Source organism: Hevea brasiliensis, chromosome 16 (genome assembly GCF_030052815.1).
Source record: "Hevea brasiliensis isolate MT/VB/25A 57/8 chromosome 16, ASM3005281v1, whole genome shotgun sequence".
Classification (NCBI taxonomy): domain Eukaryota; kingdom Viridiplantae; phylum Streptophyta; class Magnoliopsida; order Malpighiales; family Euphorbiaceae; genus Hevea; species Hevea brasiliensis.
In genome coordinates this window covers 61,150,967-61,166,526 of record NC_079508.1, presented here as the reverse complement: position 1 = coordinate 61,166,526, position 15,560 = coordinate 61,150,967, and the positions used below count along the sequence as shown (strand labels likewise).

At 32.8% G+C, this 15,560-nt stretch overlaps 3 protein-coding genes across 4 annotated transcripts; all 3 read right to left on the bottom strand.

Moving 5' to 3' along the window:
• Window positions 1-2,135: 2,135 nt before the first annotated feature.
• On the bottom strand, window positions 2,136-3,760 carry LOC110637192 (probable methyltransferase At1g29790). Its single transcript, XM_021787186.2, has one exon. The coding sequence runs from the start codon at window positions 3,461-3,463 to the stop codon at window positions 2,237-2,239; it is 1,227 nt and encodes a 408-aa protein (XP_021642878.2). The 5' UTR covers window positions 3,464-3,760; the 3' UTR covers window positions 2,136-2,236.
• Window positions 3,761-6,000: 2,240 nt separating this feature from the next.
• Window positions 6,001-7,622, bottom strand: LOC110637162 (U-box domain-containing protein 21-like). Its single transcript, XM_021787130.2, has one exon. It carries the CDS (start codon window positions 7,467-7,469, stop codon window positions 6,111-6,113), a length of 1,359 nt encoding a protein of 452 aa, XP_021642822.2. The 5' UTR covers window positions 7,470-7,622; the 3' UTR covers window positions 6,001-6,110.
• A 2,613-nt stretch (window positions 7,623-10,235) lies between these two features.
• Window positions 10,236-14,214, bottom strand: LOC110637182 (receptor protein kinase TMK1). Of its 2 annotated transcripts, XM_058137834.1 has the most exons (3): window positions 13,233-13,369; window positions 11,322-13,140; window positions 10,236-10,962 (listed from the first exon to the last, which is right to left on the bottom strand). In XM_058137834.1, the coding sequence occupies exons 2-3, from the start codon at window positions 12,925-12,927 to the stop codon at window positions 10,433-10,435; spliced, it is 2,136 nt and encodes a 711-aa protein (XP_057993817.1). In that variant the 5' UTR covers window positions 12,928-13,140; window positions 13,233-13,369; the 3' UTR covers window positions 10,236-10,432. The 2 variants fall into 2 exon arrangements, with proteins under 2 accessions (XP_057993817.1, XP_021642853.2); XM_021787161.2 differs by having other exon boundaries at window positions 11,322-14,214.
• Between the last annotated feature and the right edge of the window lie 1,346 nt (window positions 14,215-15,560).

Here is a 15,560-nt window from a genome sequence, read left to right as displayed (position 1 = left end):
TATTAATTAGTATATCATTTTAATTATACTATTCATTGAACTACATTTATCTCTTAGTGATTTTATTGTTAATTTCCTTTAACTTTGTAACTTTCTCCTTAAGAACATTTTTTCGTTAAAATAAATTTATCAATAGCTCTTGCTCTAAGCCATTATAAGGTAAATTAAATCATTGAAAAAAAGAATAGTTATTCTCCTTAATCGATTATCCATTAATATCAACTATCAACAAATAAGTGCAGTTCCCAACTGAAATAGTCAAAACAAAACCCATTATAATTACCTCTCAAGCACTACATACTAATTGTTTATTAAGGGTTTGGTTAATTTAAGACATCTCTCAAACGTGAGAGTTTAATTAATAATTATATAAATTTTATGATTTAATTACAAAACTTAGTAAACTTCATAGTTTTGTTGGCAATTAACCCTTTTTCAAGAGCAAGGGATGATTCTTTTTTTATTTGAGTGTCAAAGGTTTTCTATTGAAATACACCCAATGAACTCCTTTATTTCATTTATCAAGTTTCACAACTTAAGGCTAATCGTGAGACACTTGAACTGATGAGATTGATTTCAGTTTCATCATTGAACATAAAGCATCACATAGTTGCGCCCTATTTACATGATTCCCAGCTTATGATATAGCATGAACTTGCTCTATACCAATCTATTCATTACAAAAATTCTGTTGTAACTAGAATGACCTTTAATGTGACCAGAACCCATATACAGCCTTGAAAAATCTACAAGAAAGAATATTCTATTCAGCAACATAGAATCACATTGTTTAGAAAATCAATGTCAAGCTCCACGGATGTGTTGGATTTGCTGGAAATGCTTCTGGGTTGCTCTGTTATTAGTAGCTGCTCGATCATTTTCCCCATATTCCACCACTGTAGTTGCAGAACTTGGGGTTGACTCATTAGAAGTGAATAGATGAAGTAAAGCTCCCATTACACAACCCAGTAGGGGAAGAAATCATGGTCTGTCTCAGAATCATCATGGGACTGGAATGGATTGGATTGGATTATGGCAGACGAAAGAAGGTCTCTTGAAAATGCGATCAAAGATGAAGATAGAAATGTTCATTTGCTGTTAATATAGAATCCATTGCGTGGCTGCCAAGTATGTAGGAAAGACGCAATGGGCTTCCAAAATGTTAAGCCCACGAGGCTGTGCTGACTCTGTCTCTGGCTGGAAGTGGCCGGGAAGTGACAAATTGACGATGACCCCTTGGAACAAATTTCTCTCCGAGAATTGAGTCTGCTGTGGCCTTTGCCCGCTCGTGCAGATGATTGGAATATTTAAATTTGACTCCCAGTTGCCAAATCAAAGCTTTTAATATTTAAATTTGACTTGGCTAGTTGTTCAAGGTAGTTAAGTTTGATTTGAGTTTAACGCATTTAAAATTTTTGTTAAATTTAAATCTTTTATAAGTTACTTAACTTGTTTATATTTATAGATTTTATTAATATAAAAATTTGTGATTTTGTTTTTATTTTTTCCTAATATATTTTCCGATAACTAAATAATTAATAAAATATTCAAATGTTAATGAATAATTTTATTTTAATATCATTTTCCATTTAATAAAATTTGGCCAAACAAGCATATATGAAACATCAATCGTTATAAGTAAGACTTTTTTTTTTTTCTTTGACCATATATAAACGAAAATTTTAATTTTATTTAAGGGGTATTAGTTAGTAGTTGCAGCAATTATTATATTTCCATAAATAAAGAAATATCTTGGGTGGGGTCATATCTCATTGACTTGTCTATTTATTATTAGGTTTCAAACAGGGTAAGTGGAAAATAATACAAAGGAAATTAATTAAAGAAATAAAAAATAAATAAATCAGCAAAACCACGTGGAATCTTTCACCAAAGAAATGAGAGATTGGGAGCCAAAAATTCACAGTCAATCAGAAGAGGAGAGGCTCAGATAAAAATAAGGAAGAAAAAATTTCCATGAATAGAATAAACACAGAAATTAAGAAATTGACTTAATCATTAACTTAAAATATTTTAATATTTTATTTTCATAATATATAATTAATTCTTTTTTATTTTATATATATATATGTATACGTAAGAAAATTGAATGATATTAAAATTGTTTTTAAGTGAATACTTTTAGCCAAATATAAAATTCCAAAATTCAATATCTCTAATTTCTCTCGAAAGGAAGAAAAGATAAGAAAAGAACAGAAAAAAAAAAAAAAAAAAATCATCACCAAGAATTCTTCAATGGCTTCTCCAACAAAGCCGAGAGGTACATCTCTCTGAGCTCCGGTCCACGATCAAGCTTCCTGCCCACAGTCCACTTCAACTTGTTGAATCCAATGCTCTCAACAAGTGGTCCATAGACCTCTTCCAACTGCTCGCCCACACAGAAGAAATGATCGAGCCAAAACAACCCACCAGGCCTAAGCACCCTATAGATATCAAACATCAAGAAATGAAGCAAAGTAGTTGGAATCCAGTTGCTCAATACATGCATGGAGTGTACAATATCCAATGTGTTATCGAAGAATGGAAGCCTTTGTGAGATGCTTATGTACAGAGGCACTATCCCTCTTGAAGCTATGAAATTATTGAATGGACCATTCAAGTTCATCGATGTTGTTACAATTGTTATGTTTCTCTCCGTCATTCTCACTGCGAATGTAGCTACTCCACCACCAAGGTCAAGCCCGATTCTGATCGTGCCAGCTTTCTTTGTCGCTAATACTTCATCAATGGTGAAGTCAAGCCCTTCTCCTCCTCCTCCATTGCTCTGTTTTGCAGCCCAACGAGTCTTTTCTCTGCCTTCAAGATCAAAGCAATCTTTGCAATCATCGAAACCCTTTTGTGTTCGATATCGGTTGATGAGACATGAGTAATCTTTGCAGGTGTAAGCTGTCCATACTACTGATGAATTTGGGGGTGTGGTCCATAGGCTTGTAGGCAGAGGATAGGGTTCTTCATAATCAGGCTGCGCAGCTGGCCGGCAACGGCGGCTTGGGAGAGGCTCGCAGCCTTTGAGGAGGAGCTTTTGTGCTAGAAGCCCGTCGTCCGGGCAGGATCCATTTACTTTGTAGGTCATGTAGCGGAGGAGTTCATTGGGAAAGAGAGTGCAGGCTCGGCCTACTGGTGGGTAGATGGTGTCAGAATCGAAGTTAGTGTTGAAACCAAATGGAAGAAGTTTGCCAGAAGTAAAGGCCAAGAATTCAGATGGGAGGTCTAAAATTGTTTGAGAGGTGTCAGAATGAGAATCAGGCCCATCAGTAGCCGAGCCAGAGTTAGTAGAACTAGTCTGTGTGGTGGTAAGAGTGGCAGGGGCGGCGGTGAGGGGGTTGATAGAGCAAGAGGAGTAGAAGGTGGAGGCAAGGAACAAAGTGAGGAGATTTGTGGACAAGAGAAGGAAAAGGAAAAATAGATTGGTGGAGAGAGAATTGGGCTTATGAGGGGAATCCATTATCAGGTTCTAGTTGGAGAACATAGTGGAATGGCCTGAATTAGGAAGTGGGCAATGCATAGTCTTCCTTTCTATTATATCTACATATGCATATGGCCATTAAGTAGATAGACTTAAATCAAAGTAATTGAGTATTTATATATGTAGGAAGAACTATTTTTAATACTCCCAATGTCTATTATAAATTTTGGTATTTTATTAATAAATAAATTTAAGCAGTATGAATAGTTGACATAGACTTAATTAGAGTGAATGGAGAGATCCGAATTAACAGGTAAATGTAATAGCCATGAAACTCTGGAAGCCTACTAACAATTTAGAAATGGTTTTATCCCCATTTTTTTAATCGGAACTGCACATCCAATGCTGCAATTCACATGCATATACCCGCGATCTAAGCATCCACTGTACTTTTGCTAAGGGAGAAGAGAGGATCAAAGTGTTTTGGCACTAGAAATAGGATGGATTCTAATCCAACCTAAAAATAATAATATAAAAAAAAAATCACTTTAATCAATGCTTTCACCAAATTCCCCTCGTTCTCATGCTCCATTTTTAGAATTTTTTTATATTATTTTAATGTTATTATTTAAAAAATATTAATAATATGAATATCTCATATATATTTCTTTTAAAAATGAACTCTGGTAATTATTTGAGATTTCACAACGAGGGCCTCAAAGACTAATTTAGAACTCGTTGGATTTTTGCATTTTTTGTGGCATTTTTTTTTTCTCCATAATGCTACAGAGCCCAAAATTCAGCATTACAAATTCTATGAGCCCACATCTTCGCCCTTGGATATGCAATTACTCGGTTCAGCGTCGAACTATAATAATAATAATAATAATAATAATTTAAATTTTAAATATATCTTTATAAACTTTAATTGTGACTCAATTTTAAAGTTTCACATTACGACTCGATTGAAATAAAAAATGAGATTTGTGGTGGTGGTAAAGGACATGAGCTGATTGCCCGTGATAAGATCTATATATATTATTTTTCTTTTCTTTTTTATATTGTGTAATTATATGATCTATATATATATTTTAGATTTACATGTATGTTATAATAATAATAATAATAAATTAGAGAATGGATTAAATCGAATAAATTGAATAAAAACTTACGATCCAATTTAGTTAAATTTATCGGTTTATATCTATTTTGTTAGGCTTTTTAACTTTTGTATTTTTGTTTTTTAACCTACTACAAAATTACATATTATATTAAACAAAAGTTCATAAAATTTTTAAAATAGATATAAATTAGAAAAAAGATCAATTCAAATTTTTATAAAAAAAGCTGAACTGAATTAAAAAAATTAAATTTTAAAAAAATATTAATTGATAAAGCAAAATGAAAAACCAAACTTTTAAAGAATATTAATTGAACTTAACCAAATTTATTTATCGATTCTAACCATCTTTTCTCGCCCCTATTAACCCCCAATCTGATTTTGTCTTTTACGAGAGGAAGGAACTTTAATCACCTTTTCTAATTATTTTCCACAATTTTCTTATTATAAGGGTGATTTCAATAAAATCTTTATTTATTATTCTTGTCATCTATTTTTATTTATCATTTAATATTTTTTAAATTGATTAAAAAAATAATTAAATTATTTAAATTATAATAAAATATTTTATAATTTAAATAAATTACTTTTTATTTATAAGTTTTAGAAAATTATAAAAATAATTATTATATTTAATAGAGATAAAGAGTAAAATTAATAAAAAAAAATTAAATAATACTCATTGAATTTTTTAAAAGGATAGGTAATTTTAGACAAAATAATTTTTAGAAAATAAAGATAAAAGTGATTTGATGCCATATGTATAGTTTGAGTAGCAAGTAAAATATTTTTCTAATTTCTCATGTATTAATGAAAAAGTCAAGTTAATCATTATTAATTAACGTTTAAAGAAAGTTAATGAATATTGAGGATTTTGATGAGTCGATAAATTTCACCTTTTGAATTACTATTAAAGTTTGTTTCAAAGTATGATAGTTTTTAAATTTTTTGGAATTAATAAAAAAAATTGTGGGAAAATTTAATTTTTTTTTTAATTTTTTATGAATTAATGAATACAATTGTTTACAGGGTTATTTTTGAAACTAATATTTATTTCTATAATGTTCATAATTTAGGCTATTACATGTAATTAAATTTCATTAAAATATATAATCTAAGACTTTAAAATTATTTTACTATGTAATATGACTGTAAGCATTAATTGCCTTATTTATTTTAAAATTAAATAATGTACATGTCAATTTTGGCTACTGATAAATAATTTATTATTATTATTAAACTTTATATTTTTAAGTAAAATGTATTTTAATTTTCATTGAATATTTACACAGTTTATTGAATAAAAACAATACGAAATTAATTTTTATATATCAATCTAGCTAGGTAGAAAATTTAATTACTAAAAGCATGAGAATCAATATATATATATATATATATACCAATTTTGTAACACATTTCTCTAATTTCTATTCCATGAATGAGAATGCTGGGCGAATACAATGAATATAACTAAGCATTTATCACATTCATAGCCTTTACATGAACATATTTTGCACAATTCACTGAATTGAATAAATTTACTAATTAAAAAAAGGGAAAAGAAAATCAGTAGGACTTCTTAAGGTACCTGAAATCCATTGAGGAACCAATACAGTCTAGCTTGGCTCTGCCAAGATTCAACAATTTCAACAACTCAGTAACCTTCTCTTTTGTGCTATTATCACAACCAACCTGTAAGAGTATCAGTAGCTTCTGAAATGCTCCTACTTTAAGCTGAAGTGCTTCGGCTACAACACCTCCTTCCTCGCTTTTCTCATTCTTGCAAAGCTTCCACAGAATTGACACTGAGAACTTTGATGACAATTCTGAAGCTAAAATTTTCTGAAACAACACAGGAATTGTAAGAGCATTCTCATACGCCTTTTGTCTCCCTTCTATGGAGTCACAAACATGGTCCAATACACCCAATGCCTTCTCACATATGCTTTTATCTCCATCAACGAGAATCTCTATTATCAACGAGACAAAATCCAGTTCTACAAATGTTGATGCAATCTTGTCGCTGATTGTTGAAGGAGATATCATGTAGAATATCACCATTAGTGAAGCTTTCGTGGAAGCAGGGCAAATTGGCTCCTTGATTAACTCGACTAGTGCTTGAATAACTCCTATCTCCACCAAGGCATTTACATGCTTTTCATCTAAATAAAGAAGCTCCTTGAGTACCAAAACTGCGTTTTGTCTAGCTGAAAGGTCTCCACTATTCTTCAAAAGCCATGTTATGCAACGTAAAGAACTCATCGATCCTAGCCTGGTCTGGCCTTCTCCACCAAATGGAAGCATCCATACCAAAACTGACAATATCTCCACCAGCAAATCTGTGTACTTCTCCGCGGCAGAAGAGGTACTTGTTGCTTCTGCAAATGACTCGAAAGCAGCTGCCAAAACACAACCGGTTCCGTTATCCACAATACACCTTTTGTTTCGTTCGCTTTCCTTTCCCCAGTTCTTGATCTTCACCACCAATTCTTCACACTTCTTATGATCCCTACGTTGGGTTGCCCCCATAATTCTCTTACAAATCTCTGAAACCTCATACGGCGTGATAGGAATGCAAGGAGTTGGAATCCTTTCAATCCCATAAGATCTATTCTCAACGCACCAATCTTGAATAATCTTGCGTATGAAATGGTTAGGTATTTGATCGAAGCTCAACAACACCTGATTAGTAACTGGACAAGTCTGGTTACCATCTTCTATCCACTTCTCAATGCTCTCTCGATCGTAAGTGATCCCCGTCGACAAAGTAACCGGATCTTTCATCAAGTCAAAAGAAATCGGGCACCGGAAATGAGGTGGAATCGAGATTTCCATCTCCAAGTGATCGCCTGAATCATCATTATTAAGATTGTTGTTTCTTGCAAGACGAGCTGCAGCCCTTCTTCTCCTCCAAGATAACATCATGAATGATCTGCTACTTTTTCTTGATTTTGAGGGGAAATGGAAAATAATGGGGGTGTTATAACTAATGCAAGCGTGGGGTGGGTTTCTTTGGTCAAAGAAAGGTAGGATAAAAGCAGAAAACTGAAAGATAGAGCTCGCGAGCGAGGCCTTCCAAAAACGAAGAAGTGGGAAGGTTTTAATCGGGTAATATTTGAAATTTTGACCGTTGAAATTTTGACGGCTGACTGAATCTGACCGTCTCTCTCTGAGTCGTATTCAGTAGGTGGACCGTGTGACCTGCTTTAGGTCGGTTCATTTGGTCCGCCGTCGACTTTTTCGGCACACCCGTTGGATTTTTTCCACCGTTCATTGGGCAAAAAGTAAAATTTTAAAATATTTTTTTACAAAAAAATTTTTTCTTAATTAAAAAAAATTAAATTAAAGATTTTAAGTTTTCATAATATTTAAAAATACAATAAAATTTTTTCAACTCTTCATGAAATGGATTAACAATCTTTTTACATATGGGCAAAAGAAAGCAACATTTTACATGGATTCTACCACTGAAAAATTCTTAGCAAAGTTAGCCCAGTAAAATTATAATTTTACGAATACACAAATAATTTTACAAAAATTTGTTAAGAAAAAGATCTATTATTAAGTCCATCGTTAAAAGTAAAATTAAATGACAAACATTATGATTTAACTAAATGAAAATGGGGGAAATCACAAGTTTAATTTATTGGAATTGATCCTGGAAAAAAAATATATATTTGGAAGTGATGGGCCTTGTCTATTCCATATCCAAATGAACTACGATTTCAATTGTGAATTTGAATTCTTTTCAAAAAACAATGGCCTTTCTGCATTGGATTTCTAAATGGGCTACAATTTCAAATTTTAATTGTAAAAGGCCCATTCTTTTTTTTTTTAAATAATAGAATCTAGAAATGAAAATAACCAGCGATGATGTTCTTTACATTTCTCAGTCATTGAATTTTGTCCAGTTTGTACAGTGAATTTACAATAAATGATAAATCATTATCTTAATATATTTTAAGATTATGATAATGTATTTTTAGAATATAATAAAATATAAAATTACAACCGGTAACTCTTAAAATTTTTTTTAAGAATTTTTAATGAATTAAATTTAAAGAGGTAAGAAAGAAAAAGGAAAAATAAAAATAGTATATGAACAACTAATTTATATTTATAAATAATAAAAAGTTATGACATTTTTTTTAAATAGATATATTTGTTTATTTCTAGGTATAGATTATTTATTTTAAATTGATACTTTTTTTTAATAGATATAACTTTATATAATATATCTGTTTATTAAAAGATATATCTATTATGATATATTTTTAAATAATTATAATTATTTATATATAATAGAAATGTCTATTTATAATAGACACATTTATTAATAAATATATTTAATTATAATTTAAATAATTATTTTATTTTACACATATATAATAAGTATTATCATAAAATAATATATATTTATCTAAATATATATAATTTTATATATTTTATTTTTTTTTTATTTCTTATTTCCTTTATATGCTAAATTTGTAAGATTTTTTTTTCTTTTACTATCTAACATATAATCTACTTATGATAGTTCCTCGCTCGGCAAATGAGCTCGCTCACTGAATGGTTTAAGAGGCGCTCTTGCTTTGTAATCAGGAGCACATATGGATGGAGGAAGTCCCCGCCCACCTAGAATCTGTTGCTGTATCAGATGTATCCCATGCATCGCATTCTACTGTTTAATGCAATTTCTTTCGTTTAAAAAAGAAAGAAAAGAAATTGTTACCAAAAAAGAGAGAGAGACAAAAAAAAAAAAAAAAAAAATATATATATATATATATATATTGATGTGGCTGATCAACGTGTTATGTGAGATGAGAGAAATCTTGGGAGTCGGAGTGGCGGACAATTACAGCCGAACACCCACATGCCTTCGCGCAAACAAACCACTTTTCTTTTGATCTTTTCCCTCTCACTCATCCTTGCGCTTTTTCTCATGGCATGGGAAAGCTTACGCAAGTTTTCCATCCTTGTATTTTAAAAAAAAAAATTAAATTAATAAATTTAAATTTCATAATTATAAATTTTATAAACTGCATCCATCGTGGATTCCACTTTTTTTCATTATTCACATTTTTTAAAAAAATTTTATACTATTAAAATTCTCTTAATTAATGGCCTAAATTATTATAGGTCATCATTCAATTAATCGTGATCATGATAAAAAAGTATATAATTTCATCCAATTTTACATCAAAATATTGAGTTCTAACTATGATGATCAATGATTAAATTATATTTTTTAATAAATCAAAGTGAAGAGAGAAAAAAAAAAAAGAAAGAAAGAAAGAAAAATGCTCTTTAACCTTTACAGGGAATTTGATTGGACAAAACTAATTTTCATAAGGCAAAGCACATTTCCTTTATCCTGTCCTGCCACCAAGTTTTGATTGGCCTTTTGATATTTCCTTTTATTAAAAAGCTACGAACAGAAATTGTTGTCACATGCTGTTGCCTTTTATGATTAGGTGGGTAAGTTTCATCATATTTGCCAACACCAATATGTTACACCTAATCATCAATTCCATCCCCACCACCAGAATCATCACAAGAAAAATTTTTATCTTCTTAAAGAAAAATACAAAAATACATACACACCAGAAAATGGACCATCAAGTTAAATTTTCAATTCTGTATCACTTTCAGCAAAATTCTTTGGATAGGTATATTAAGAGATCAGGAAGAGATGGGAAACTCATTTCATTGCATTTTCAAAACCTTTTAAAGATGTGAAGAACAATAATTCAAACTACGCTTCCAAGAATCATGGGACAAAGGCTAAAACACACAGTAACTAGAAGTCAGGGAAACTTTTCATAGAGAAAAGCAAAGAAACAAATAGAATGAACATAGAAAACCACAATCACTTACAAATACCACTCTTATCTCCCATCTGCTGATGTCAATGATTCCGCGAACCCATATGGACATGTGGGTATACTGGTCTGAGTATTATCTAAGCTGAGGAGGAGTGAAGAAGATGAATATTCCAAGTTGCTTCTATTTTCAAAGGCTTGCCACTTCTGAAGTACTTGCGGTAAGGACATTTCAAGATCAATGCCATATATATCTTCAGGATTTTGGGTAGTTGGTTTCCAGAGCTCCACTAGAGAAGATAACACGTTGACAGCATGCCCCATGTCTGGTCTTTGAGATGGCTCTCTTGCACTGCAGTGGCCTGCCAACTCTGCAACAGTGCTGATACTTGCAAGTGTTTCCTCATCGAGGTCAATCGTGGGGTCAATGGCCTTGTGGAAGGATTCCTTGTTGAGGTGCAACCTGCGGAACCAAGTTACAAGATGCATGCTCTCCTCAGGCTGGCTATCATCGAGAGCTTTTCTACCTGTTATAAGCTCCATCAATATCACCCCAAAACTGAAAACATCCACTTTAGTTGTCACCCTACCAGTAACTGCAATCAGATCATCAAAGAGAGCTCAATGTTAGATTATCATTTATGCAATTGAGAGATAAATTAGAAAAACAAATTATGTGCCCAAGTAATTAAGTTTTGATGCAAATTATTTAGTAGATGAAACATACCAAACTGGTTAGGCAAAAGAATTCAATTCAAAATTCCAATTAATCAAGACCTTTTGAATTAGTTTAAGTAATACCAAATGGGAAATTGATTTATGGAAAAAGAAATTTGAAAAACAATAACCAAAATGATGCCTTAGAACACCTTAAATTTTAGATTTGAATTATATCTCAGCATTTTAAAAAATCATAACATTAACTAAGTGGCAAAGCAACTAGAAGAAATGTTACCTGCATATTCCGGTGCCAAGTATCCGAAAGTTCCAGCGATTCGTGTTTCAATTGAGCCTTTACCCTCTGGTGCAAGGCGTACAAGACCAAAATCGGCAACCTTGGCCCTCATATCATCCCCAAGAAGAATGTTTGAGGGTTTCAAGTCCCTATGTATAAAACTTTGATGTGCCAAACCATGAAGGTATTCAACACCCCTTGCTACATCCAAGGCTATAGTCAACCTCTTTGTCCACTCTAGGGGTTTCAGTCCTTCATGTGCCCAATTAAAAAGATGCCTACTGAGTGTCCCTTGTGGCATAAATTCATAAACAAGAAGCTTCTCATTACCATCCAAGCAGTACCCAAGAAGAGCAACAAGATGCCGGTGCCTAACCTTGGTCAGCACAGCAATCTCAGACTTAAACTCACTTAGTCCCTTCCCACTTATGACCCCAGACTCCATTCTCTTGACAGCAATCTTTGTACCATCATGCAATTCACCTTTGTACACCACTCCAAAACCTCCTTGACCCAATATATTTTTCTCACTGAAATTGTTTGTCACATTCCTTAAGACTTGAATAGAAATGACCATGTTCCCTGCTTCAACCATTTGAACATCACCTTGCTCACTTGCAGGAATAGTATGTGTCTCGCTAATTGCACCAACACTAACACTTGAACCAGCAACTGTGATCTTTACACTCTCGTTATCAGATCCAGAATGGCGAGGATGGATCACCATTGCATTTGGACTCTGCACTCTGCTAAACCGCTTTTGTTTCTTCTTACATAGCAAGAAACTCAACAAGCCAACAAAGATTATCAAAAGTATGCCTCCAACGACACATAACACAATTACTCCAATCTTAGTAGATGATTTCTTGCCACCATTTCCAGAGCTGCCACTATTTCCAGAACCTGCATCTGCCGATGGAGAGGCTGATGGAGGACCTAGAGATGTAGAACTATTAGATTCCTTCCCTATATCTGGATTACCATTAGTATTCACCAACACATTACTCTTGAAAACTGGAATTTTGCCAGAAAGTTGATTGTTTGACACGCCAAGTTCCTTTAGTGCAGGCAGAGTAGTAAGCTCCTGTGGAATTGAACCTGTGAGATTATTACCATCAAGAGCCAATCTTTGTAAGGACTTAAGAGAAGCAAACTCAGGGGAAATGGTTCCTGTGAGATCCATCTTCTGGAAGTTTACAACAGTAATGTTCCCTTGAGTACAAGTAATTCCAATCCAATCTGCACAAGGATCATTCCCCTTCCAATTCTGGGCGAACCTTTGTGGGTAACCCATTGATTTCAAAATCAGAAGCAACGTGTTAACCCTGGAATCACATTCACCGGGACTTGGCAGACAAAAACTATTTGAATCCTTGGTCATATCAACAGAGACCAAGCTATTGAACACAGGCATAGGCCCTTGAAAGAAATTATTTGTCAAATTCACTACATTCAAAGACTCAAGATTCACCAAAGACAAAGGAACAGGACCCGTGAATGAATTATCCCTTATACTCAAGACCTGCAAATCTTTCAAACCCGAAAAATCTGGTAAAGGACCCGTAAACCCATTAGAATGCAACCAAACATCCTTCAACAAAGTCATGTTCTGTATAACATCAATTCTACCAGTAAGCTTGCCTTCACTCTTCTGCCCATTGAGCCACAAAGACTGGATCTGTGACCCAGCAAAGCTCGCAGGCAACTCACCTTCAAGCTCATTGAAGGCCAAATGCAGAATGGTTAGGCCCGGAAAAGCATCTGGACCAAAAAAATTGGGTATTGACCCAGAGATGTTTGCCGAATTTGCGGAGAAATTCTGCAAAGTAGAAGAGTTTTTAATACTTTCAGGGATTACCCAGGAGGAAAATGGGTTGTTATCAATCTCAACAGCCTTAAGAGAGGACAAACCAGTAAAGAAATCACTAGGAATGGAAGTAAACTGATTCCCAGAAAGCATTATCACTTGTAGTGAGCTTAACCCGTTAAAACTAGGTAGAAGACCGGAAATGTTGTTCCATTGAAGCTCTAAGCGCTCTAGTTGAGTAAGGTTTTGAAGATTTGAAGGGAGTGTACCTCGAAGGTTTTGTCGACCAATTTGGATGCGGGTGACTCGTCTATCAATAGAGCAGCCAACATGGTTCCAGTTGCAGGGATCCGGGTCAGACCATCCAAGAGAATCAGGCACATTGAGGCTTTTCTTGAGGGCAAGCATAACTGCAACATCTTCACTAGGGGTAGCTTGAGAGTTGACAATGAGAAAGATTGAAGAAAAACTAGAAAGAAAAAGAAGCAAAAGCTTGCAACTGAGACAAGCTCTCTTCTCTATCCTCAGAGAAAGAAAGAAAGCCATGGAAGGTTCTTCAAGAGAGAGTTCTTCAACATTTCGAGAAGCAACGCATAGGTAAGGCAGAGGGAGAGATGGGGGCTGGGGGAGAGAGGAATGTGTAATAGTCTAATAGATGACAGTGCACATGGGGAAGGGGGCCCAAAGAGGTGAGAATCAAAAGGCTGTCATAGCAGGATTCATATACCCGTTCCTCTTTTTTATAATAATTTCTTCTTCCTGAGATTTTTCGTGGTTTTCATTGCTTCTCACTTTTCGAGCGTTTCTTTGCATTCCATCCCCATACAAAAAGTTTATTTGCTTTCCCGATCTCTCCATAGAATCTCTCTATTATGTCTCTCCACTGCATCTTTGTCCTCTTCAAGCATCTTCTTGCTATTAGGAGTTATGATTTGTGGAGTTTGATCTGATCTTCCAAGCGGTAATACACAGCCCAGCCCTGCTTTGGTGTATTGTTTTTACTTGCCCTTCTGTCTTTCAGAGAAACAACGTCTAGAGAAAAAAACAAAAAAGCTAGTAATGGATTTTTTTTTCTTAGAACCAAGCTATTAGTTTCTTGTTCTTGTTTTTGTTCTTGAAGTTTATTGGTGTGCTAATGTTGTTATATTGTTAATTGCCTGCTGTTGCTTGTTTTGGTAAAAATTCTAGTAACAAAATTCTTCATGCAATTTCGTGAAATTAAAAATTTGATGTGATTAACCACCAGTTGAAAGCAAAGAATTCATTAGCAGCAATCTTTCTTGAATTTTTGGTTTAACCCATCCATTCTCCTTGATGGAGAGTGTTTGATGTAATAATGAATGACTTTGTTTCTAAGGATACAGTATTGCATTATATCAAAAAAGGATATGGTATTGTAATCTTTTCCATTTGTATCACCTTCCGAACAAGATTCCAACATTCTAAGGGCAAAAATGACAAAAACTATGATTTTTTGATGAGCTATAGTGTGATTTGGATCAAGAGACCAGTAATTTTGTTACAAACTTATGGTCCTTTAAGATTTATATGCGTGTTAAAATCAGGCCACTTCTAGGAAATTTGATTAGCTTTAAATTACTCACTAAAAACAAACAATCAATTTTGTAAATAATTTTTACAACTAGCTGAAATTGATTGTTAATAATAATTAATTTTATAACCGATTTGTGATTTCAATTTTTTTAATAAAATAATTTATTTTTTAAAAATTTAGTAACGACTTCAAAAATCAGTTGCTGAATCAGTTGCTATTAGTAATTGATTTATATTTAATTATTAAATCAATTGCTAATTAGTATTAGAAAAAATTTAAATATACGATTAGCAACCGATTAAAAAATCGATTGTTATAATTTGTTACTATTAACAATCGATTTAAAAATTGATTGCTAATAGTAATTAATTTAGAGATCGATTGCTAAATTAAAGAATTATTTTAATTGACTTCAAAATTTAGTAATTAATTTACAGTCGGTTGTAAAAATCAATTGTTATTAATAATCAATTTGCAATCAATTGCTAACCAATTTGTAAATCAATTGCTGATAGTAACCGATTTTTACAACCAATTAGGAATCAAATTTTTCCTCCAAAAATTCCAGCTCAATTTTTGTATTTTTTTTTTTGCAATAGATTTATAAATCGGTTACTAATAGCGATCGATTTTTATAATCGGCTGAAATCGATTGTTATTAGTAATCAATTTTGCAACTCACTGTGAATTAATTGCAAAATTTCTTTCTTTTTTTTATTTACAATTGATTTGCGTAATTAGTTACTAACAGTAATCTATTTTCACAATGAATTAAAATCGATTACTATTAGCAACCGATTTTATCAATTTTTTTTTTTAGTGTCCGGTGGTAATAGAAGAATTAGAGAATGCAATATCAAGAATTTTGACTCTGATC

What these genes read in the sequence shown, in the direction of transcription:
- LOC110637192 (XM_021787186.2), bottom strand. Translation starts at nt 3,463, where the DNA reads ATGGATTCCCCTCATAAGCCCAATTCTCTCTCCACCAATCTATTTTTC.
- LOC110637162 (XM_021787130.2), bottom strand. Translation starts at nt 7,469, where the DNA reads ATGATGTTATCTTGGAGGAGAAGAAGGGCTGCAGCTCGTCTTGCAAGA.
- LOC110637182 (XM_021787161.2), bottom strand. Translation starts at nt 13,674, where the DNA reads ATGGCTTTCTTTCTTTCTCTGAGGATAGAGAAGAGAGCTTGTCTCAGT. An exon ending in CTTGGCACCGGAATATGCAG is followed by an intron (nt 10,963 to 11,321) that starts GTAACATTTCTT and finishes ATCTGATTGCAG; the next exon opens with TTACTGGTAGGGTGACAACT.